General features: G+C 42.7%; 1 protein-coding gene across 1 annotated transcript in view; it reads left to right on the forward strand.

Annotated features, from left to right (window-relative positions):
• LTBP2 (latent transforming growth factor beta binding protein 2) overlaps window positions 1-25676 on the forward strand; it is a 186213-nt gene that overhangs the window by 10928 nt on the left and 149609 nt on the right. The window contains exon 3 of the mRNA XM_027844768.1: window positions 19268-19511. Coding sequence (XP_027700569.1) covers window positions 19268-19511 — 244 coding nt within the window. The remainder of the gene's footprint in view (window positions 1-19267; window positions 19512-25676) is intronic.

Genomic DNA, 25676 nt, shown 5'->3' on the forward strand with positions numbered 1-25676 from the left:
AACAGCTAAAAATATCTTGACAGATTCTGGAGGTTTTGTGATTGATCATTAAGGAGTTTAGAACTCCTCCTTACAACCCTGGTCACTCTTTTCTTCCACTCCCTTCCCTTGAGTCAAGAGGGTATCTGTTAACCCCTCTCATAGGAGAAGAGAGTTTCACCCTTTACCCCTCACCTTTGTTTTTGCCCTCCCCCACCTAGGAAAGGAAGGAGGGGGGAGGGGCAGCAGCTGAAGCATGGGCCCCCCTGGCAATGGCCTTGGGCCCTAGGGCAACCTTTGCCTGGAAGTATCACCCAGGTTCAGCACATCCTGCTCAAGGTAAAGAAGCTAGCCTTCAAACTGGAATTTGTATCTTCCAGACTACAGGCCATTCACCTGCAGTTGGTAGCAAACAGCGAGTACCAGCCAGTGTCCCCCATCATTCCTGGATGCAGCCTGTGCTTGGTTCTAGTCAACCTCCTCTTTGGGACCCCCTTGAGGCAGGGACAACTCTACGCCCCTTGTCAGCAAGAAGCAGTTTCAGAAGCGGAGACCAAAAGAATTTGGGTCCCATTTGTTTGAGGGAGGAATGATGGGGTTGGGATCTGGGCCCCAGAATCCCACATGGCCAAATCTCTGGTGGTCCCCCGAGGCTATAATCCCATCAACTGGCCTTTTATTGTGGACCTCCCTATGGCCCCAGGCCATTTCTCCATTCTCCCTTGGCCTTGTGGTCTAGGTCCCTGGAATTCTATTACCTCATAGACTACTTGGCCACTCCTAGATCCCTCCCATAGTCTTTCTGTATGTAAGGTCCATTTTGTCTCTATTAAGATGCTTAGATTCTTATAATCTATAAGTCACTGCTTACTCATGTTCAGACTCCTGAAGAGTCTGCCCAATATGATGGATGTTCTAATAAACCTTGTCTTTGGCTGAAAAAAAAAAAAGAAATACCCTCAAGATTGGAGGGGTTAGGGAGGATGAGAGGGGAGGAATGAACAGAGTGAAGTCTGAGAAAAGAATGATCATGGGATCATAGATTTAGAGATCAGAAAACTGAGGCCCAGTGAGAGTGTCACATAGGCAGTAGCCAGGATTTGAACTCAGGTCCTTTCTCTTCAAGTCTACTGTACTTTCAAATATATGAAACCTCACCTGGGCCCTTACTGCAGCAAGGCAGTCCTTTTACTCTTCCCTAATTGATTTCTATTCTACTTCCCATGGAGTATATTCTAAAGTTTTTCTTATCTCTTTAGACCTCCCATTCCTCCTCTTCTTTCTATTCTTTCAGTTGAGGACCTTGCCTCCTACTTTACTGAGAAAATATTAACCCTGGGAGATTAGGGGTTTACACACACACACACACATACACACACATACACACACACACTGTGATATATCTCCTAGGATTAAATGACTCTAAAAGTTCCTGGCTATACAATTTATTAACAATAAAATAAAAAATATCACAAAGATATAAATAATTCTTTACATTTTAGCTATGTGAATGCCAGAGTGACCTCTAACCATCACTGTAATTGCTGATGACTACTCCTTGCTTCTGGAAACAGAGTTCTACCATTCAGTTTATTTAAGGTAACAAGAAAAATCTCTCCTAAATAATCCTTTTTCATCTTCTTTATAAGATAAAGATTAAAGTAGCTTTATCAGGAAAGAAGATCCCTCCATGTTCTTTTTCTCTGTCTTCTCCAGCTTCTCTCCAGTCATGACAACAATAGACTCTTTATCTTTTCTCAAACCATTACTCTTAACTGTTTTTCCCCAGATTCACTTTTCATAAATTCTATTCATAATGCTTCTTCATAAAATACAGTTGATAGTTCTCCTAAAAAAAGAAGCTTTTTTCTCATCTTTCTGAATTCTCCACAGTTTCTCTCAAACTATCTCCATTAACCCTTTTCTCAGTTTTTCAATAAACTTTCAGCTTCAACTGCCAAATATTAAATATTCCATTTGGCTCTTATAGTACGGTACCAGTAACTATAGCATCTGTAGGAGAGGCCTTTGAAATGGGTGTTACATTTCTCCTTGCAGCCAAAAGTTTTCAGTTCCCTGAAAATGATTTGGAAGTATACCAAATCTATAGTTCTATTACACTGATATTAAAATACATAATGCATATATCATAATGCAAAATACCATTTGACTGGTTTTTAAATAAGAAAAAATACAATACTAACAGTAGTAATAATTTATTGTTGTTCAGTCATGTCCAGTTCTTCATGAACCCATGGACCATAGCAGGCCAATGCTGTCCATGGGGTTTTCTTGGCAAAGATAATGGAATAGTTTGCCATTTCTTTCTTCAATGGATTAAGGCAAACAGAGGTTAAGTGACTTGTCCAGGGTCACATAGCTAGTAAGTGCCTAAGGCTGGATTTGATCTCAGATCTTTCTGACTCCAGGCCCAGTGCTCTATCCACTGAGCCACCTAGCTGCCTCCAATATAATAATGGAATAATCCATTTAATAACATTGAAAAGTACATTATACATAACTTAAGAGTATAGATGAAGTAGCAACTACTTCTCCAGTAACTTTATAATTTAACCATTTAATATGAATCGTGGAATTGTCCTAATTCTATTTTTACTTATTCTTCTTTCTACATCTATATCTAAATTGATTGACGTTATAAACTCACTGACAGCTTTTCTAACTTCTATAGCTTCTTTCATTCCCCTAGGGGATTCAATGGCTGAGCTTCTAGGCAAAAAAAAAAAAAAAATGCCTCTTAGGTTAGCCCTTCCTCCCTTGCCTGATTTGGCAACCTCTTCTGTTGCAGGCAAAATTATTTGGCTTCTAGATAGATGTGTGTCTACTTTCTCTTGGAGCAGCGCCTCAACTTGGAGCTGAACAGGAAGCAAGAGGGGGGGCTTCCACATTCTGAAACTGTTGTTCAATGTAACTGGTTTGTTTATGGCTATTTTTAATAGTTCTTTTGTATCAATCCTATGACTTGTTTTATTTCTTGCCAGCATAGGTTTTCACTCTATTTCACTTTCTAATTTCTTTCTCAGTCGAGCGATTTCCTGTTAATTTTTTTTATATCTGGTTATCAAATCTCTGTTTTAAATTTCTCCAATGTTCCCTGAAAAGTCCTTCAGCCAAATCTTTTCATTTTGCTTCAATTCTTGATAACAAACTCAGGCTTCATACTGTTGCTTGTTTCTCAATATTGGCTCCTTATTACATTATTTTTAAACTTAAAAAAATTTATTTTTTCAATAACATGTAAACATAAGTTTTAAAATTCATTTTTTTAAAAAAAGTTTTGAGTTCCAAATTCTATTTCTCCCTCCCCTCCCTTTCCCCTCCCTGAGACAGTAAGCAATCTGAAATAGGGTTACACATGCTTATTGCATCCTAATTGCCAAATCTGATGGTCTTCTCAGTCTACATCCTTCTTGATGTCTCACCGTTATTTGATGCCATCGTCCATCCTTTTCTCCTGGATGCTCTCTTTTATGTGTTTTTTTGTTTGTTTGTTTTGGTGAGGCAACTGGGGCTAAGTGACTTGCCCAGAGTCACACAGCTAGTGAGTATTATGTGTCTGATGCCAAATTTGAACTCAGGTCCTCCTGTCTCCAGGGCTGGCATTGTATCCACTGCGCCACCTCGCTGCCCCTTATATGGGTTTTTGTTGACACTATCTCTCCTGATACTTTCTCTAGTTGACTGTTGCTTCTCTGCCTCTTCTGCTGGCTCTTCATCCATATCACATCCTCTGGCTATAGGTGTACCCTAAACCTCTGTACTGGTCTCTCTTATTTTCTCTCTTTCCACCTGCTCTCATGACAGCCTCATCTGTTCCCATAGATTTATCCTTTCTACAAAGACCACTCCTAGGTTTATACGTCCAGTCCTATTCTCAAGCAATGATGATGATGGTGATGACGATGACGATGATAATGTCCAACTGCGTGCTGAACATTTTGAACTAGATCTCCCATAGACATCTCAAACTCACCATGTCCAAAACATTATCTTTTCCTCAAACGACCCCTTTTCCTAAGTTTCCTATTCCCAGCAAAATCACTACCACTCTTTTAGTCTTTCAGGTTTGAAACTTTGGTTTCAAGTTGGACTCCTTCCTCTAACATACATTTCTAATCAGTGGCCAAATCTTACCGGTTCTACATCTGTGATCTGTCTCACATGCATCCCTCTTTCTCTTCTGACATAGCTGCCACCCTAGTTCATCTCTCATTTAGTGTGTGCCCCTTTCTGTGTTTTGGGTATATGGGAATTGACCTGCTTGTTAACCGTCTTCTCCTACTGTATCTGATTCCTTTTTCCTTCTCTGCTTCTACCTAGATAATGTGAAAAGGGAGGAAAGGTACTTGGGGCTAAATTATGGGAAAGCAAAAGTCTTAGTAGATTCAGGAGACCTGGAGAATGGAGAGACCAAAGAGTCAAAGACAAAAGATCAGAGGTGTGGAGCTGGAAGGGACCTCAGAGACCAGTTAGTTTAACCCTCTCATTTTAAAAATGAAGGAATTTAGGGTAGAGGGGCAAAGTGATTTGCTCAGAGCTATAAATGTGTCAAGTAGCAAAGTCAGGGCTTAAACCTATGTCCTCTGACACTGTATCTGGTGCTCTTTGTTTGTATCGGGTGCTACAACGTGATAAAGAGGGTTGGGTTGGTGAAGTCATTTTGACCCTTACAGAAAAAAGAGCCCTGTGGAAAGGAGAGTTTGGTTGTGAACGGGACACTGCTAGAAGTTGAGATGAAGAAGTAACAGGATGCCTTGACTTTGATAGGAGCAGGACTTCTTCCAACCTTCCTTGTCCCCTAGATGGGTCCATCCGTGCCTGGGCCTCCTGCTGGGCATTTGAGTCCCAGAGAAATTCTCATTATCTAAACATGCTTGCAATTTTCTAGCTTTACCATTTACCATTTGCCATAATGGAGTTTCAACACTGGAAATATTGCTTTGGTGGCTCTGTAGAACGTTGGCAATGACGTGTGTGTGTGTGAGTGTGTGCGCGCGCGCGCATGTGTGTACAACTGCTTGACCAAACCCCTATAAGGTGAAACTCATCAATTATTGCCAACACATCTACTTCTCCTAATAACTCTCTTATATGACCCTTCTCTTCTCTCTCCATTCTGCTTACCTTCATGCCTCCTCTCCCCAATCCTGACCCCTAGATTAGAGCTTGGCAGTTCTCCTGAAGACAATTGCCTGTAGGCGTCATTTCCTCTTTGTATATGGTTTCCCACTTGTAGTCCACTTGTACACTGGTGGAATATTTTCTAATTAGCTGATTCTGATGCTGTTTGCTTATTGCTATTTTGCTGCTAATGAGCCTAATGGGAAACGCGTGGGGGTTAGAGCGCTTGCCCAAGGCTATATCCTGAGTGCCTTAAAATGTAGGGGGCTCTTGGCTCCATGCCCTGTCAGCTGGCTCTAACCTCACGTCCCATTGTGCTTCCTTCTCCCCACCCCCCCCCTCCCAACTGCCCTTTTGGGTCAGAAGGAGACTCCCACTGCCTGGGAATGTTAATGATTCCTTCATGCCAGTTTCACACATATGGGGTGACTCCCAAGGGTGTGTGTGTCAGGAGCTGTATGTGAAGTTCCCCCTTATAAAATGGGGTCTGGCTTCAATCCTTCCACTCTCCCCTCCTCAAATTTTAAACACATTGGAACAGTGAGTTCTTAACCTGGCCCTTTCTAACTACCTGACTAACAAGATCAACTGATCATTGGAGAAGATGGAGAAGATGCAGTGCTCACTGATACCATCCATAACCAAGTTCTCTCTCATGAAGAATTCCTTTCTTTTTTTCTTTTTTTTTTGGCAATTGGAGTTAAGTGACTTGCCCAGGATCATACAGCTAGTGTCAAGTGTTTGGTCTGAGGCTGGATTTGAACTCAGGTCCTCCTGACTTCAGGGCTGGTGCTCTATCCATTGTGCCACCTAGCTACCCCAAAGAGTTCCTTTCTTAAAGACCAATATCACTTTAACATATCAGTCTGTCCTTCTCTCTTCCCATCTGTCTATGTTCCCACCTACCTTGACCTTTCTCCATATACCCACAACTTTCATTACTCCGCTACAGATGTAGACGATGACACTCCAGCTCTTTCCTTGACCAACCCCAAAGTGTCTCTCCATCTGGGCCTCTGCCTCCTTCTCTGGGTCTTTGTATCTGTCTTTTTCTCTGTGACTTTGCCAGCTCTGGAGGGAGATTTATGTGTTTGTGTGCCTGTAGAGGCAGCTGACTGTTGGGCCTGCTGAATGTGACTCTGAGGTGGGGAAAGGCTAATGGCTCATGGGCAGATTGGGATGGAGGTGGAAGGGGGAAGCAATGTACTGTTTATAGCTGTTGCTTTTGGAAGGACTTCCAGATTTCATGGGGGTCTTTTCCCCCTCCACCTACACTGGGGTGTTCTTGTGACTGTTAGTGGAGAAAACATAAAAAATTTCCCTGGGAATTTTTGGGAGCTGTACTGAGAGGGACTAGTTTCACTGGTCGAGTTTTGAGGAAAGCAGCAGACAGACCCCTGCAACTTGTTGGGAAGGATCTTGCTCCAATACTCTCTGAATCGATGCAGGATTCCCAGGAAGTGCCCAGGTTTTTGACAACTGGAGGGCCCAGCTTAATGAGGTTCAGGCTTTTCTGAGGGGGGGACTTCTTCCTCCTCAAGTCCAGTCTGCATTTCTGGGAACACCTATCCACTCAGCTAGGTGAGAGGCAGCCTAGCGCAATCTAGTATAGAGAATTGGTCTCTCTATACCAGAGAGTGAGGAATCCCTGTTTTCAAGTCCTGCTTCGGCATATTCTGGTTGTATGATCCTGGGCTAGTCATTTAACTCTCAAGTGCTCCAGGCAGCTCTCTAAGTCCAGAAGTTACAGAAAAGGTGGCAATTTGTATTTGTATGATCTCCATGCCAGTAAAACTGCAGGTCTGGTTCCTATGCTTATCTCATCTCTATTGGAAAATTGTTCCATGGGAACACTTCTGGGAGGAGGCGCTGAAGTGGTTTGGGGAGGTGGGGGGGTCATAGATTTAGAGTTAAAGTGCTCAGAAGCCACCAAGTCCAACCTTCCTCTTCTATTTTGCAGATGAGGAAACTGGGGCTAAGGACATTAAGTGATTTGCCAGAGGTTCAGCATCAGAGGCACAATATGGACCCAGGTCCTTTGGTTCCAGGGCCAATAGTCTTTCCAACTGGGTTGCCTGAGGTCTGCACAGGAATAGCTTTGAAGTCTATAAAACTAAGGATAAACAGCTGTTTCTTTCTCTGTCTCTGCCTGTCGGTCTCTCTCAACCGTATACATATACATACATGCATATATACACACATATACACATACATGTACGTGTACATATACATTTTATGAGAGTAGAACAGAGGGGTGATAGGGAGATGGCTAAAAAACGGGTGAACATTTCCTCCAGTAGGCAGCTAAGGAAGTGTAGTGGATAGAGCACTGGGCCTGGACTCAGGAAGACCTGAGTTCAAATTTGACCTCAGACATTTACAACAACAACAACAATCCTGGGCAAGTCACTCAGCCCTATTTACCTCAGTTTCCTCATCTGCAAAGAGATGGAGAAGGAAATGGCAAACCACTCCAGTATCTTGGCCAAGAAAACCCCAAATGGGGTCACAAAGAGTTGGATATGACTGAATAACAAATTTCCTCCAGTAGGGACCAGGTCAGGAAAGGACCTTGGATCCACAAGGAGCAGGAGGTGTGACATGTTGTCCTCTCCATATTCTCCACCTCCAGGGACTCCGCTAGTCCTTAGAATTTTATAATGTAGATATATCCTCTCGCCTCCTGTCCCAAATGCTTGTTAGGGACAAGTTTTTATGCTGCTTCTCCCGGCATTTCTCTTTTCTGGGGTAGTGGATTTGACTATCCCTGGGTGTCTGAGTTCTGTGGGATTTAGGAAGCCATGGATTAGTTCATAGGATTATAGGTTTAGAGCTGGGAGAGGCTTTATAGACCGTCTTATTCAATCCTCTCATTTTATAGATGAGGAAACCGAGGCCCAGAGCTATAAAGCAACTTGCCAAAGATCACATAGGTAGTAAGTGGCAGAACCAGGATTCGGACCCAGGTCCTCTGACCCTAAATCCAGTGTTCTTTCCACTGTCCCAGGCTGCATTCAAGTTGAATGTATGACTTCATCTGTCTTCTTTCCCTTAACCCTTCTGCCTGGGCAACAGACAGATTCTGTGGCACTAAAATTTGGCGGCCCTCAGCCAGCCAAGGAGTTCTGTTCTCTCTGCCCATGACAGCCTCTGCCTAGGGAGAAGCAATAAGATCTAGGATGAAGATCCCAAGTCCCAATCCTTTCCCACATTCCTGAGGTTACTTATAACTCAAAGGCTCGCTGGATCGCAAGGGAAATCAGAGGACGTGAGTTCAGATCCTGTTTCTGACGCTTACTTTTTGTGTGATTTTGGGCAAATTACTTAGACACTCTGGACCTCGGGTTCCTCATCTGTAAAATGAGTGGGTGGGACTAGATGTCCTCTAAGATCCCTTCCATTTCTAGATCTCTAATTCTATGATTGAAGGTGAGGATGATGGGTAAGCTCTGCTGCTGTGAGTCTGGTCCAGAGAGATGGAGTCTGGGCCCCAGACACTTACTGGCTGTGTGACCCTGGGCAAGTCATTTGACCCTGTTTGCCTCAGTTTCCTCATCTGTAAATGATCTTGAGCAGGAAATAGAAAACCACTCTAGTATCTTTGCCAAGAAAACCCCAAATGGGGTCACAAAGAGTTGGACACAACTGAAAACAACTGAACAACAAAATGAGGGAGGGAGAGTGTCTGTGAGGGTTTTTCTGAGAGCCGAGATCTGGATTAGGAGCAGCCCCCAAAGTGTTCCCATCAGTGGGAATGGGCTGCTCCTTGCCTGCCCCAAGGCCTCCCAGCCGGCTACAACATCTCAACATTTGTTAATGCAATTACTCTCCTGCAGTGGAGTCCGTGTTCAGGAGCAGGGGGCCAAGGTCTGACTCACACCCTCCTCTTCCTTCCCTCCTCCCACCGCCGAACGGTAGAGGCCGATTCAGCCTGCCAGACCAAGTCTGCGAAGAGCTTGCCGGGCCAGGAACGGCATCTTTCTCTCATTAGAGGCTTTTATGTGAACACAACTGCTATTTGGGAGCCGGGCTTTTGGCTAGCCCTAAGCTCTGGAACACTGTTCCCAGTCCTTCCCAAGGTGCTGCCCTCTTCGGAGTGGTGGGAGCGGGGGGTGGTGTCCCTGCAGTCAGGTAGTGACTTCCTCCCATAAACCCATAGCTGTTCCATATATTGGGCAGGTCCTTCAAGATGGAAGCCCAAAGAAGAATTTGGGGTGAGGTAGGGTTTATGGTAAACTCCACTGTGTGTGTGTGTGTGTGTGTGTGTCTATTGAGGAGGAGAATAAGATTAGGACCACCATAGGTACACAGCTGGATGGGAACTCAGAATCAACGTATTTCATTCCCCTCATTTTACGTGTGAAGAAACTGAGGCCTGTGGAGGTTAAGTTCCTTGTTCAAAGTCTGCTTCCAGAGGGTCACAGATTTGAAGTTGGGAGGAGTATTAGAGCTCCCTTAATCAAACTCCCTCATTTTAAAGATTCAGGAATTGAGGCCCCTAGAAGTTAGGTGACTTGGGGCAACTAGGTGGTGCAGTGGATAGAGCTGAGTTCAAATTCGGCCTCAGACCAAACCCTTGACACTTACTAGCTGTGTGACCCTGGGCAAGTCACTTAACCCCAATTGCCTTAAAAAAAAAAGTTAGGTGACTTATCCAAGGACACACAGATGAGTAAGTGGCAGAGCTGAGATTTCAGCCCAGGCCCTCTGACTATAAATTTAGCCCTCTTTCTACCATGCCACCAAAGTCTTCCAGTGGAAAACAAAGGTTGCCTTGGGTGAGGATCCCCAGGAAGCTTCTTAGAGACAAGTATGAGGCAGATTCCATGTCACCAAATTTAAAACAGCTGAGGAAAGATCTGTAAATGTGACTGGAGAATATTACCATCTGATCTGAAAGGGCAGCTGGGTGTGGAAGTAGGTGCAAGACTGAAAGTGAGGGTTGGGTGCTGGCATGGATGAGGGAATCCCTGGTGCTTCACTAGGGGTTCAAGGCCTTAGCACCCACCTTCACAACACTAGGGCAGCTGGATGGAAACATGGTGACTTAGGGTGGAGAGCAGCAGGAAGAGGAGCAGGACCATGAAGTCTGGAGGAAGAGAACCTGTTAAAAGTCTAAGTTGTTGTTTCTTCCTCATTCTCGAAGAGCACCAATGACATCACTAGGGTGATGTCTTGCCTGCCTGTGAATTGGAGAAAAGAGAGGCAAGAACCCTAAGAAAGCCATCTTGACCTCAACACTGTCCTGAGTGAGTGCTGCTTTCCGTTGCATCCTCCCCACTGGAAAAGGGGGCTGTCTTTCTGGAATCACCTTGGGCTCTGATAGGCCAACTTTGGCTTTGTTTTACCCAACCCCTCCCCACCCCCCAGCACTTTCCAGACCTCTTTGCACTCTGCTTCCGCCTTCCAGCTCCCTTTATGTATTGTCTTCCCCATTAGAATGTCAGCTCCTTGAGGGCAGGAACTACCTTGTTTGGCTGTATTTGTATACCCAGAACTTAGTGCCATGCCTGGAATATAACAAACTTGATAGATTATCTATCTATCTATCTATCTACCTACCTATCTATCTATCTATCTATCTATCTATCTCATTCTATCATCCATCATCATCATCTCTTTCATCTATCTGTGTGTCTGCCATTTATTATTCTATCTATATGCTGTCTCATTTATCTATCACCTATTTATGTCTGTCTATCATCTATCTGAGGGAAAGGGAAAATGGGAAGGAGGAAGACCAAGAGAGAGTGGATGTCAATAGAAATAGGATTGCAGAACTCTTTTCAAACATCCTTCTCCTGGAGCTAGGGACATGTCTATTATGTCTTGACAGCACCTCTCTTCATCTCACCTCTCAAGTCCCTTCCAAGGTCCCGGTTCTAAATCTATGATCCTATGAGACTCTCTTCTGTCCTTCTCACTTAAAGGACTTCTCGTCTTTCTCTCTGGTACTGATAATCTGGTGCCCTATCCTATCCAGGTGAAGAAAGGAAGGCTTGAAAGCTGTCTCCCCCCTCTTGTTTGCTCCAGTGGCACTTGAAGGGATTATGGGAGAAGCTTTTCTCTAGTGAGAAGCTGCTTCCAAAGTCTCTCTGGGCCAGTGGGTTCTGAGTATGGGTTCTTCCCAAAGGTAAAGGTTTTGTGTGGAAAGTCTGAGTAAAACCATATTCAGCTGCTTAAGAGTTATGTAAAGAAGAGGATGGAGAGGGGGAGGGGAAAAAGTTATTATATTCTGCTTTAAAAGTAATTTCAGGAGCTTTATTTCTTTCCCCTCTGGTTGTGCAGCTGATTCCAAAGCACTGGACTTGCAAGGCGAAAATTTCCCTCATTTTCAGCCTGCATCAAGGAAGAGTGTGCCCTGTTGGGGTGCAGGCATGGGGAGTGATGGAGAAAGAGAGTATTCAGAAATAACTCAAGTTATGAATGGTTGGAGACCAAAGTTTGCACGTGGGCAGAGGGAGGTTATGCCAGGGCTCCACTTTCTGAATGCCTTGCAATTTCCCATGCTGGTCTGGGGAGTTATGTTCCATGTCGTCTTTTGGCAGGGAAAGCAGGGCATGTGAATTCTACTTGGTGAAGACCAACCCTTCTCCCTTCCCCCAAACCTCTTCCCTCCCGCCCCGCCAAAAAACCCCGAAAACCCTCAAACCCTTCTGGTAGCTAGATATGAAGGCTAAGGAAATTCTGATAAATATTTTCATTATTGATGACCATAAATCAAGATAAGGCACAGTGGATAAAAGTCGATATCTGGGGTCAGAAAGACCTGACTTCAAATTCTGCCTCAGATACTTACTAGCTGTGTAACCCTGGACAAGTCATTTAGCTACTGTCTGCCTCATTTTCCTCATCTGTAAAATGGGTTAATATTAGCACCACACTCTCAGGGTTGTTGTTTAAGAGAAAATGAGATAACATATATAAAATTACTATATAAATGCTAGCTAGTAGTAGTAGTAGTAGTTAGCACTACATGTCCCCACACTTCATTGTGCTCTGGGAATATGAATTAAGTATGACATTGTCTTTGCCCTCAAAAAGGCTTAAAATCTAGTTTCAAGGGACATGAGTAACACACAAAACAGCCAGAAAACAATATTAGACGGTGCAGAATTAGGATTTAGGTTGTATAATGCAGTCCATAAAGTAGGTACTGGTGGAGGGAGGTGATTGGGTTGGAACTTGGTTCTATTGAGAGCTAATGGGCTCATTGTCAAAGGCAATACCAGCTTATAAAGGGCCTCTTTGGAGAAAGATGAATGTTAGGAAGTGAAAATTGTGAAAATTGGCTACCTGATTATAGAGCATTGAGGGAAGGGGGAGGAGAACGAAGAAGAGGACTGAGGTTTGTAGCTAAGACACATCTGCTATGCCCCTTGGCCTGATGATTGTATTTTGGGTTGGCCATTTGTGGTCTCCAATAGATGGCTGTTTTTTAAAATATTTTTATTTTTGATTAATTTATTTTGAATTATCAACAATCACTTCCATAAGCTTTTGAGTTTCAAATTTTTCTCCCCCTCCCTCCCCACCTACTTCCCTAAGACAGCGCACAATCTGATATAGGCTATACATATGCATTCCTATTAAACATATTTTCACATTAGTGATGTTGTAAGGAAGAATTAGAACCAAAAGGAGGAACCACCAGAAAGAGGAAACAAAATGCAACAGAAGAAAAAAAATAGCAAATAGTATGCTTTGATCTGCATTCAAACTCCATAGTTCTTTCTTTGGATGTGGATAGCATTTTCCATCATGAGGCCTTTGGAGATGTCTTAGATCCCTGTATTGCTGAGAAGGGTTAAGTCTATCAATATTAGTCATCACACAATGTGGCTGTGACTGTGTACAACGTTCTCCCGGGTTCTGCTCACTTCACTCAGCATCAGACCATACGAGTCTTTCCAGGTTTTTCTGAAGTCAGCCTGTTTAGATGGCTGTTTTTGCAGCATAGGACAGGGGGGTAGTAAGTGGTCAGTTGGTGTTGAAAGTGAGCAACAAATAAGTCAATTTGATTTGAGAGATAGAATCCCTAGGAAAGAGAGCTGTTGGATTTTCTGTTTGGGGAAACATTTTGGCTTAGGAATCTCTAAAATGACTTGTTTATCTAAGTTCTCTGTAGAATGGAAGGCAGGGGTTCTCAAGGGATGGGAGTGGGAGGGGAGAAGGTGGCCTGGGTCTGTAACCTGGAGATAAGTTGCTCTTAAGGACCTTGTGGTGAGTACTGTTATTTTCTAAGTCTCCTCCTAACTTGGCCATTAATACACTCTTAGAACTGGAAGGGACCTTGGAGGCCATCTGGTTTAAGCTCTTGATTTTATAGATGAAGAAACTTGAGTCCCAGAAAGGGTAAGTGACTTGCCCATGTAATAGACACGTAGGGCACAATGCTGGGTGCTTGGGATACAGAGAGGCATAAACGCAATCTCTATGGACCTATGATCTAATTGGAAGTAAAGGATAAATTAATAAAGTGACAAATGACAAATAAGATAGCATATGCCAAGTGCTAAGTGAGTACTGGAGTGAGGCATTCAGAGGACAGAGATTTTATTGTTTATGGCTGGGGTGGTCAAAGAAATTTTCATGGCAGAAGTGAGAACTGAGTTGGACCTTGAAAGGAGATTTAGACAAATAATGAAGAGTGAGGATTTTCTAGGCAGGGGAAACAACATGAGCAAAAGCTAGAAAGTGAAAATTCACAGCATATAATTGGGAAACAATGAGTAAACTGGTTTGGCAGGATTAGAGGGCTTAATGGAGTACATTGGCTGGAAAGAAAGGTAGGAGCTAGATTGGAGAGGGCCTCGAATGCCAAGCTAAGGGTTGGGGCTTTATCCTGTTAAGTAATGAGGGATTTTTTGAAGATTTCTGAGCATAAAATAGTAACTTGAGAAAATTTAGCTCAAAAAAACCCCCAAAAGAATATTGAGTTTATATCAATACATAGGATGGGTTGGAGGGAAAAGGGAGAGGAGAATGAAATTCTCCTTAGAGACTTGGTGGGGGAATTCTAGACTAAGATCTTAGAAAAATCTGGACTTGAATGGTCCCAGAGGCCCTTCCCATTCTAGGAGAATGACTGGGAAGGCCATCATTGTTAAGAGATATTCCTCTTTTAGATTCCCTAGGAATTTGGAATGGTTTGGGGACAGTAAATCTTCGCTAGGAGGTCCAGTTTAATATGCTCTTTAATCTAAATCTGAACATTAACATTGAACTGGGTCAGAGGAGCAGGGATAGGTGTGGGTATTATTCACCCCTGCGTGCACTTCAGTATATTGGCTCCTGACCAGTTGGCAGCACACTTGGGCTTGGCAAGGTAGTAAAGGGCAGTGCTCTCATGTGATTCTGATTGGTTGGTTTGTAATTAGGAACATGCAGGAGAGAGGAATTTATGGGTGGAGAGGTCTGGTGGCCACTAGAGAAAGCTGAATGCAATGAGGAGAAAGTTTGACTGGTGTTTGGAGATGGAGTCTTGGCCTCAGGCCAGAAATATAGAACCTGGGGCCCAGGATGCCGAGCCACAAGGCATCTTCCTCATTTGGGCCACTGTTTGCCATGGGGCAGAGGAAGAGAATGCCGAAGGATGTTGGGGAATTGGATATAGATCTTTCCTTTCTTAGCTACTGGCTGTCTGCCCCACACTGTGGTAAGTAAGGACTTGAGACACCTATTCTCTTGAAGATTCCTTCTAGAAGATTTGAGAAGTCTTCTGGTCAACCCTCTCTTTGCAAAATTGAGGCTCAGAAAGCTTTAGGGATTGATTCAAGGTCACATAATTAATCGGTTAGAAATGAAGTAAGCCTAGAACGTTGGTCTCCTGACTACTGATCCAGAGCTAATAGTAGTAATAGCTAACATTGAGAGAGCTATTTGGGTGGCAAGGTGGTACAATGGATAGAGCACTGGGCTTGGAATCAGAAAAACTCTTCTTCATGAGTTCAAATTTGGCTTCAGATACTTACTATCTGTGTGACCCTAGGCAAGTCACTTCACCCTGTTTGGCTCAGTTTCTTCATCTGTAAAATGAGCTGGAGAAGGAAATGGTAAACCAGTATCTTTGCTAAGAAAATCAACATGGGCTCAGGAAGAGTTGGACACAACTGAAATGACTAAATAACAACAAAAATGTAGTGGTTTAAGTTTTGTAAAGTGCTTTAAATTATACTATTTATTTTGATCCTCACAACAACCCTGTGAGGTAGGGTGTACTTATTATTCCTATTTTACTAATGAGGAAACTGAGGCTGAGATGTTAAGTGACTTGCCCAAGGTCACACACCTAATTCAAACTCAGGTCTTCCTGTTTTTAGGTCTAGCACTCTATCCATTATACCACACTGTCTCTTCTCCAGGGAACACTGTGGGAAATGGTGAGGTTTTATTACCTCAAGCCTCAACTTTATCTGCTTCATCCCTCCCACAGCTTTCCCCACTAGACAGTGAGCTCCTTCAGAGCAGGGACTGTCTTTTGCCTTTCTTTGTGTCCACAGTGTTTAGCACATTGACTGGCATGTAGTAGGTAATTAATAATTGTTTATTGGCTGACAGCTGTCAAAGTGATATACCTAAAGTACAGGTTTGACTGTCACAGCCCCTATGGCTCCCTATTACCTCTAGGATCATATAAGGCCTCTATAGCTTGACTCATGGGCAGTTAGGTGGGTGCAGTGTGATATAGCATGGATGGAAAGCTTGCTTTGGAGCCAGAAATACCTGGGTTCAAATCCTACCTCTGACTCATACTGGGTGTGTGACCTTGAACAAATAATCTCTCACATCTCTAAGATTAAAAATTGATGAAAAGGTAGTAACTTGCATGAGTAGAGGGACTGTCTTCATCTGGGAGTCCTCCATACCAATAAAATCAAAGGCCTAGTGACAAGCACGCCATGTATGTCTTTATCTCAGTCATTAACACAAATGTTAAACAATACTAGGCTAAATGTATTTCTCTGGAACTCTTTATTGGAGGAGCTATTTCCAAACCGATATCAAATTATCATTGACTACTTTTAGTTCTAGACATTCAATCAGTTTTGAATACACTTAACTGTACTATTGTTTAGCCCTCATCTCTCCATCTTGTTTATAGGAAACTCATGAAAAACTTGGACATGCTTTGCTGAATCTTAGGTGACTCTTGTCTACAACATTTCCTTGATTTATCAGTAACGCTGTCAAAAAAAAAATTAAATTAGGTTGGTCAGGCATGACCTACTCTTGATGAAGCCAAGCTGGCTTTTTGTGATCACCGCAACCTTTTCTAGATGTTCACTTGCTATGCCTTTAATGATATGTTCTGGAATTTTACCAGGAATCAAAATCAAGCTCACTGACTTTTAGAATTCATTCTCTTCTCCTTTTATAACTTATGTTTTAATTGATATCTTTTGTTTTTAAATATCTTCATCTCCCAATATGTTCTCTCTTGCCCTACGTGGGGAGTAGGTCCTTATAATAAAAAATATAAAAGAAAGGGGGAAAAAAAACATTTCCACAAAACTAATGGTAGCATGTATATTCTGATCCCACTCTCTAAGGGACCAAGGAGGCTGCACTTTCCCCTTGGGGTTCTAGGGTACATTGAGATATAGGTGGGTATTTCTTTCTCTGCTGTTGGCTCAAGCCTCTACTCATGATTTTCCCCATTTGTTAGGGGGCAGTAACTAGCATCCCAGTTCTATTAGGAATTTTATTAGGTAGCTTTTACAAAGGGATTTATTTATCTTATAAATCTACCAAGAACAAACATACAAACATATCTCCCAATACTTTGGAGGTAGGGGAATAATTCCCTCTGTACCACCTTGGTCTCTGGGTGGGGAGGAAATTAGGTTCACAATTTAGCTTTCTTTCTTTCTTTCAGCACATTTGCCCTATCAAGTTCACTTCTTAAGATGAAATCACTGCCAGTTTACGCTAGGTGGGGACCTTGAAGGTCAATCCAAATGATCACTCCAACTAATGTCCAGGCTAGGCTGACTATAATACCTGGGCTAGATTCCTAGATTCCTGTGGTTCTCAAGGTCAGCCTCTGAAACTCCCAAGCTCAGAAACTCCACTTCTTTATAGTGGTAGGTGCTAAATCTTGTGTAATCCTGACTATGGCTCCATGGTATTTGAATTATTTCTTTCTGACTGCTTACAGTATTTTCTCCTTGAACTGGAAACTCTGGATTTTGGCTATAGTATTCCTGGGAATTTTCATCTGGGGATTTCTTTTAGGAAGTAACTATTGGATTCTTTCAATTTCTAGTTTGCCCTTTTTTTCTAAGACATATAGAAAGTTTTCTTTATAATTTCTTGAAATGTGATGTGTAAGATCTTATTTTGATCATGGATTGCAGATAGTCTAGTAATTCTTAAATCATCTCTCCTCAATCTTTTTCCAGGTTAGTCATTTTTTCCTGTGAAATATTTCACATTTTTTCTATTTTTTCCAGTCTTTTGACTTTGTTTTATGATTTCATGGTGTGTCATGGAGTCATAGGCTTCCACTTGACTAGTTCTAATTTTTAAGAAGTTATTTTCTTCAGTGAGATTTTGTTCCTCTTTTATCATTTGGTCAATTCTGGTTTTTAAGGAGTTACTTTCTTTAGTATTTTTTTTTTGCCTCTTTTACCAAGCTGTTAATTCTCTTTTCATAATTTTCTTGCATAGCTCTCATTTCTTTTCCCAATTTTCCTCTACCACTCTAATTTGATTTTTAATTTTTTTGCTCTTTTTAAAAATCTCTTTCTTTAGCTCCTCTAGGAATTCTTGTTGAGCTTGTGTACAACCTGTGTTTTCCTTTGAGGCTTTGCTAAAGGTGTTTTCAGGTCAATTGTCTTTTTCTGAGCTTGTCTTGAGTTTCCCTATTACCATAATAGTTTTTTTTTATGGTTAGGGTTTTTTGCTTTTGTTTTGTTTTTTACTGTTTACTCATTTTTCCACCTACTTCTTGACTTTGGACTTCCTTTAGAATTGGGCTTTGCTCATCTCTGAGGGGAATGACTGACTGAGCTTTTATCTATTATGTTCTTTTGCTTTCACAGCTCTATCTGGGAGTCTATAGGTTTTTGGTGCCTCCAAAGTGGTGTGATCTAGGTAGAGGTCTGGCCACTGCCCTCTGGTCTTTGCTCTTCTCTTTATCCAGGTATAGTCACTGCTCCCTTCTGACTGTTCCTCTTCATCCTGGAACTGTGATCTGGAACTGGGTAATGAGTGACATAGCTGCCCAATGGCACCTAATTACCCAGTGCTAGCACAGGGGTCCCCTGGGATCTCTTTCTAACCATGTGTTCATCACCTTACCATACCTGGGCACTGGTACTACTGCTGCTTGCCATAGCCCCTACATGGTACTACTTCCTCTGTACCTTGCTTTTGACCAGCCCCTACCCCAGTGTCCACAGACCTCTCTTTCTGTCTTCCTAAACTGTTATAGGCTAGAAAAAATGACTCATTTTTTTCCTTGGCTTTCTCACTCAGAATTCTGTTCGGTGTTTTCTGTGGTTATTTTGTAGGAAAGGTTTTGGGGTAGGTTTGGCAATTGTAACCTTTCACTCTGCTATCTTGACTCTGCCCCCCCCCCATCATTTCTACATCATGTCTCTGCACTAAGATTGTAATGTGTTTTCCAAATTCCTCATCTGTTTCTTCATTCTGCATAAGAGATCTATAGTATTCTCTACTGACAATATGGCCCTGTTTCTGCCTCCATAATAATGTTCTTGTCCAAATATTCTCTATTATGCACTACCTCTTCCAACACTGGTATCTGTATATCCTATATTTTCTTATTATATCAATTTTCCATTCCCCTTTTGCCTATCCTATTTCTTTTGAATCAAGTATTCCCTTTCAGTGCCATATTTATAATCTTGGATTACATCCCATTAGGTCTTAGTAATATTTATGAGGTCAAATTTACCTCCTTGCATTCACATCTCTAGTTGACCAATCTTATGAATAGGGCATCCATTTTGGCCGCCTAGCTTGGGGTGTGGAGGAGGTTCAATGACTCAGAGCCCCTTTCACTTAATCTGGAAAGTAGAAGGGTTTTCTGATCCCTCAGGGCAGGTCTAAACTTACCATGCTACTGCTGAAGAAAGCTCCATCCCACTTATGTGGCTGAATCTCTCTCTCCCCCCAGCTGTCTGTGAACCACCGTGCCAAAACAAGGGCTCCTGCAGTCGGCCCCAGCAATGTGTCTGTCGTTCTGGCTTCCGGGGCAACCGCTGTGAGGAGGTCATTCCTGACGAGGAGTACCACCCCCAACCTTCACGGCCAGTGCCTCGGTCACCAGTGGGTTTGCCCAGCCTCAGCAGAAGTAGTGGGCTGAGAGAGAGCCCTGCCTCAGTGGTACAGTCTCCGGTGTTGCAGAAGTTACCAGTTGGGTATGTTTTCCTTTTTTCACTGTGGGCACATAAGCCATTCTTTCCAAACAACTGGGTGTTTAAAGAGATATATTTACTCTTTACTCCAATGCTAGGATGCCCTTTCCCTTTGGTGCCTTATGAAGTCTTCAGTGGGCAGTGTGGGGCTCGTGGCTCATAGACCAGGAAGCCTGACTAGCTCTTGTGACTTCAGGAGTCTACTGAAATTCCCTTAACAGGAGATGAGCCTTTGGGGCAGCTAAGTGGTGCAGTGGATAGAATGCCAGCCTGGAGTCAGGGGGACCTGAGTTCAAATCTGACCTCAGACACTTGCTAGCTGTGTGACCCTCAGCAAGTCACTTAACCCTGACAAAAATCCAAAAAACGCAAAACAGATGAGCCTTTCATTCTTTAATCAGAGACAATCTCAAGATGTAAATACTCTAAGACAAGGAATAATCTATTAATTTACATCTTTGTGAAGATATAAATGACCAGGAACAGAAACTTTGGTTTGATCAGGGAAAGCAGCAAGACACTAAGCTTCTAAAGGAGGAGGAAGGGAAAGGATTTGGGGATGGGGACAAGTGGCAGACCTTCGTATTTCACAATCCTGCAGGAGGTTATGATGTCCTGTGTGTCCTTTCACTTTCTCTCCTCCAGGAGAGATGGAGTAGAGATGATAGTGGTGGAAGGCATATCTGCATCAGTGTGGTTAGCAAGAGAGAATATAGATGTCTAAAGGGCCTGGTAGCAGGAAGCCAAAGGCAGTTTTCCCTTTTCCCTCAATATGTTCTGGGAAGTTCATAGCTTAATCATGGACTGAGAAAGTTGAAGAAACTGTTATACATGGACAGCCTTTAGGACCTTCCTGCTGTCCTGGTGGCCTTCCTGAGGTATATCTAACATAATTCCAAGCACACAGGTGAATTGCCACCAGGATGTTCCATTCATTTCACTAATTGCTGGATAAAGAAAACAAAAGACAAATTTACTCACATCTGTTTTGGTTGGGGGTGGTGATGTTGGGATTGCTGTGGTGATTGAGGTATTCACTCCAGGTCTTTGGGACTCACTCTGTTCTTCTTGGAAGAAGAGATTCTTCCTAGAAGAAGAATCCTCTAGCCATTAATGATAAACGTTTATGGTCCAGGGTCTTGGTGACTGGAGCAATTTTGCCCAGTGGGACATAAATGTGATTTCTATCTTTCCAAGAGAGATGGAGCTATTTCTTTTTGGAGGGGTGAGGGTTCTGGGAGCCTAAAGACTGATAGGCAGGGTCATGCTTTTAGGTGCTTCTATTTGTGTTATCCCACTTGATCCTCACAAATATCTTTGATGTATAAAAAGTTCAAGATTCATAGTTTATGGGTAATTAATCATTTTATCAATCATGCTAGCAATAAAAAGGGTCAATGACACTCTCAAATGCCAAAGACCCTTCATAGAACCCATTCAGTGCTTGTATGCCCTTGGAAGAATCAGTGTTCCTAAGGGTGACAATTGACAAAATGGTTAACAAGTAATGAGAATGATGAGAGGTGGACCTATTCTAATGGGGGATGTGACTTTGATTATGTTATTTACTTCCAAATCACCTCCATCCTTGGGCAATCTAGAGAAAGAATCTATCCCCATCTATACCTGAGAGAACACAATGGGCTTCCCTACTTGGGTGAGGTCTGAACAAGATTGAGGAGAAAGTTAATCCAGTGTCATTATCAGTCATGTCCTTCAAATGCTGGCTGGGCCTAGCAGAGAATGAAAATCTAGAAAGGGAAAAAACCTGGATCTCCTCAATAATTGGTTATTTAATAATCATTTCTCTCACTTCCTGTGAAGTAGGCAACACCAGTCTTATATTAATAGTCATTATATGATGAGGAATTATGGCTTTAGAACTGGAAGGAACCTTGGAAAGTTATCTAGTTCTACCCCTTCATTGTATAGATGATGAAATGGAGGCCCAGAGGGGTTAATGTATGCCCAAATTCATACAGCTAGTAAGTGGCAGAGCTGGGATTTGAACCTAAGCATATTGAATAGAGTACTGGACTTGGACTCAGGAAGAACTGAGTTCATGTTCCACTTCAAACACTTATTGTATTACTATGGCTAAGTCCTTTAATTTCTCTGGGCCTCAGTTTCCTCATCTGTAAGATAAAGGAGCTGGATTAGATGGCCTTTCTGGTCCCTTCTAGCTATAAATCTATGATCCTATAATTCATTGATTCTAAAATCAGTGCTCTTTCCACTGTACCCTGCTGTCTGTCACATCTAATAAATGGAAGAGCCAAGCGCTCTGACTCCCAACCTACTGTATCATGCGGACAAAAACATCCAAACCTTTCACAGTATAAAGAATACTAATGATAATCTCTCTCTATAAAAACCAACATCACCTTTTGAGAAGGTTGTTGGAGGAAATGAGATAAAGTGAGAAAAATGAGACTCAGCATAGATTTACGGAAAGAACAATGGATTTAGAGTGAAACAAGCTGAGTTCCAATCCTGACTCTGCTACTGTACGACCTTGTGAAAAATCACTTAATGTCTCTACATCTGTTTCCTAAAGTTCTTGGATTATGTATTCTCTAGGGTCCTATCCTATGATCTTATGTATACAGAGGATGAATTTTAAGTAGACTTTGTAAGGTTGGAGTAGAAACTCCACACTAGTCCTGGAGTGGGAACGTCCTTCTCTTTTATCTCCACACCATGTGATTCCCAAGTTGATACTTCTCTGATGGGCTGTCATCCCTCTCCTACGGATACCGTTACCGGTGCTATTTAGCACACTTCTGAGTCAGACACACTCTCTCTTCTCGGTGGATCTAACTTTCACCTGGGGGCCATTTCCAGTTGTCTTGCTCTGTATCTTGCCACTGGACCCAGATGGCTCCAGAGGAGAAAGTGAAGCTGGTGACTTTGCACGGCCCTCCCTCACTTAAAGCCAATTGACTTGCAAGTCATGGCATCACTTTCCTGATGTCATGGTCTTCTTTGGGAAAGAAGGACAAACCTCAGCAACAACTTCCATCCACTCTTTAAGATACATCTTACATTTTCTCTCCTTTGTATGGCCTTAAATGACCACTCCAGTCTGAGTGATCACTCATGTAATCACTCAATCACTCAGTGTCTGCTGTATACACACACACACACACACACACACACACACACACCACACACCGCACACACACACACACACACGTGTGTGTGTCTGTATGTGTGTATATACACCCCTTACATACTGCCCTCAAGTTATTAGTGATTTATGAATGTTTGCTGTTTCCTCTACTGCACTGTAAGTTCCTTGGAACAAGCTTTCTTTGACTTCTTGGTATCCCCCATGGTGTTTTGCTCGTATCAGACACTGCCTGGACTGGTGTTGCCCTGCACCATTTGGTATCTGCCTTCTGCTCTCTAACCTCTATCCAAAACTGAGGGCTGTCCTGGGTGCTGAAAAATAGATAGACAGGCAGACAGGTAGAACATTTGCACAGGGGATAAAAATACAAACAAGCAAGGTAATTCCTGTCTTCAAGAAGCCTACGTTCTAAATGGGGAAGACAACACATAAAAGAATGTTAGAAAGCAAGGAGACCTGATGAGGAGATGGCCAAGAAATGATGTGGAGGATTGGTCCCCAGCAAGATAAGATGAAAGCTCACCTAGCAGAACCTGAGGACTCAAAGGCACTATATATACCATTCATAGTGTAGTGGGAGGTAGAATAGTTCATTAAAAACGAAAGTCTCAGAGTTGGGGGAAGGGAAACAAAAGGGGACAGAAGGAAACTACTCAAAGGGAGGTTGCAAAATCCCCAATTTAAAGTTTCTATTTTGTGCAAGGATACAATCAGGAATGCTATGTGGCTGTTCACCTTTCCTGCATACTGTTCCCGTTCTTTTTTTTTTTTTCCCTTCATGAGAGATGTCTCCAGCTTTCAACGCAGGGACCATTCACCCTCCAGGTTTCATAGATCCGTGGCTACTGTGATGTTCTTAATGATTTTCAGGCTCCAGGCTTTTGCTGTGTCTAACTGCACTGGACCCTTGATGCCATGAAATCTGGGAAAGTCCAACAAGGCCCTGTCAGCTGTGTTTTGCTTTGGGAGGCCAAATCCCATTCGCCTGGTAGTGTCAGACATTTCCTGTGAGTTTGGCCAGGTTTCTCCACGCAGCGGCTGGCCTTTCTCCTGATAACAGCTGGGAAAGGGATGAAGCCTTTCGTGTCCAGAGAGGGAGGTAGTAGTGAGGGCATCCTATATGTATGAGGGAAAAAAAAGTAAAACCAAGAGAGGACCTTGAAATTCAGCCATCTCCAAAGATTCTGCTCCAAAATGGGTCTAGACAAAGGCCAAGGAGAATCCTGGGAGAGAGAAGAAAGCTATTTGTGAAAAATGGAGGGAGAACGTGGGTGCGGTAGGCAGGACACTCTGCAAAGAGCCAAATGTGGGCTGATGCTGTCCAGCTGTTTCCCAGGCTGGCTGCAGAAGACTCAAGTTTCCTTCTGAGCCCCAAAGCCAAAGCTCTTTCCTTAGTGCAAGGGAGTAGGAGAGGGAGAGGGAGAGGGAGAGGGAGAGAGAGAGAGAGAGAGAGAGAGAGAGAGAGAGAGAGACTACAATACCTGAAAAATGGCAGCCTATGAAAGAAGATCTGGGAGCTGGATCCTTTGGATTGAACCTTGAGCTGGAAAAGTTAAAAGAACTCAGAAAATATCCAGAAGATGAAAAACACTGGACTGCTCACTGTAGGCACAGAATAAGGGGTGGAGAAATAGTATAATGGAGAGAAGATTGAGTGCCAGTCCCTAGTAGTGACTCAGGGAAACATTTGAGCTTCATGGCAGGCCTGAGGGAAGAAGAACCTAGCCTCCCCCAGCCTGGCACTTGCTTTGGTTGCCTTGGGGTAAAGACCCCTCCCCCGCCCCAAACTCTCCTAGTCAATGGATGCAGGGAAGGGAAAAGAGACATTAAGAGAAGCATTGCATCTTTTTCTCAGGATGGGAATTCCCCTCAGTGAAATAGCACTGTGAGGCCAAGGGAAAATGAGTGATTGAGTTCCAGAAGCTCGAGATGAGGCCAAGTACCTTAGAACAGAAAGATGAGAGCAAGCAGGACTCTTGGGTTACATGCAGCTAGGTTTCCCACTGGATAGAGTACCAGGCCTGGAGTCAGGAAGACCTGAGTTCAAATCTGGCCCTAGAAACTTACCAACTGTGGGACCCTGGACAAATCACTTAACCTCTATCTACTTCAGTTTTCTCATTTGTAAATAACAATAACACATCTGCTTTGTAGGGTTGTTGTGAGAACCGAGTGACGTAATACATGTAAAACAGCATAGTGCCTGGCACATAGTAGGCATTGTGTAAATGATATCTATTATGATTATTATTCTTGTCTCAAGTCACATAACCTCCCTTGGCTTCAATTTCCTCTACTATAAAATAAAGGGAACTAGATTACAGAATAATAGATTTAGATGATTGGAAAGAGATCCAAGAGACCATTTAATTCAGTTTCTTAATTTTATAGATGAGGAAATTAAAGACTAAAGAGACTGAGTGACTTTCCTAAGGTGAGTGGTAGGGCCAGGATCCAAACCCAGGTCCCCTGACTTCAAATTCAGCTTTCTTTCCATTATACCACAGATGGCTTCCATGGTTTATTCCAGATTTAAATCTATGATCCTATATTTGAACCAATGAACTAGAGTACATTGAAAAGGTGGGTCAGCTATGACTCTGGGCCCATGAACAGTGTCTGCTCATGTATAATAAATGACAGTAAATCTCTGGGCTGCCCATGAGATCCTGCCTTCTATGGGACTGGGGATGTGGGGTCTTTTGTATGCTGAGACCATTGCATCCTGGTCTTCCTTCTTCCCTTTCTCCTCTTTTCTCTTCTCCCTCTCATTTTAGCCTAGAACAGCTGAGAACATCTGAATTTGAGGGCAGAGAGGGAGCAAGGTGTTGGGAAAGTTTCTAATGGTGCAGCATTTAAAACTTTAATATTATATTAATAACATTAATTAACAACTAATTGTTTTTAATTGTTTAATTAATAATTAAATTATCGATTGATTACTTAATTAATAATTAATATTAATAATGATATACTTTAATTTTAGCTGTTTTTTCACTCACGTCTGATTCTTCATGATCCCTTTTGGCATTTTC

The sequence above is a fragment of the Vombatus ursinus genome, unplaced genomic scaffold (assembly GCF_900497805.2).
Source record: "Vombatus ursinus unplaced genomic scaffold, bare-nosed wombat genome assembly UNPS02014945.1, whole genome shotgun sequence".
Classification (NCBI taxonomy): Eukaryota; Metazoa; Chordata; class Mammalia; order Diprotodontia; family Vombatidae; genus Vombatus; species Vombatus ursinus.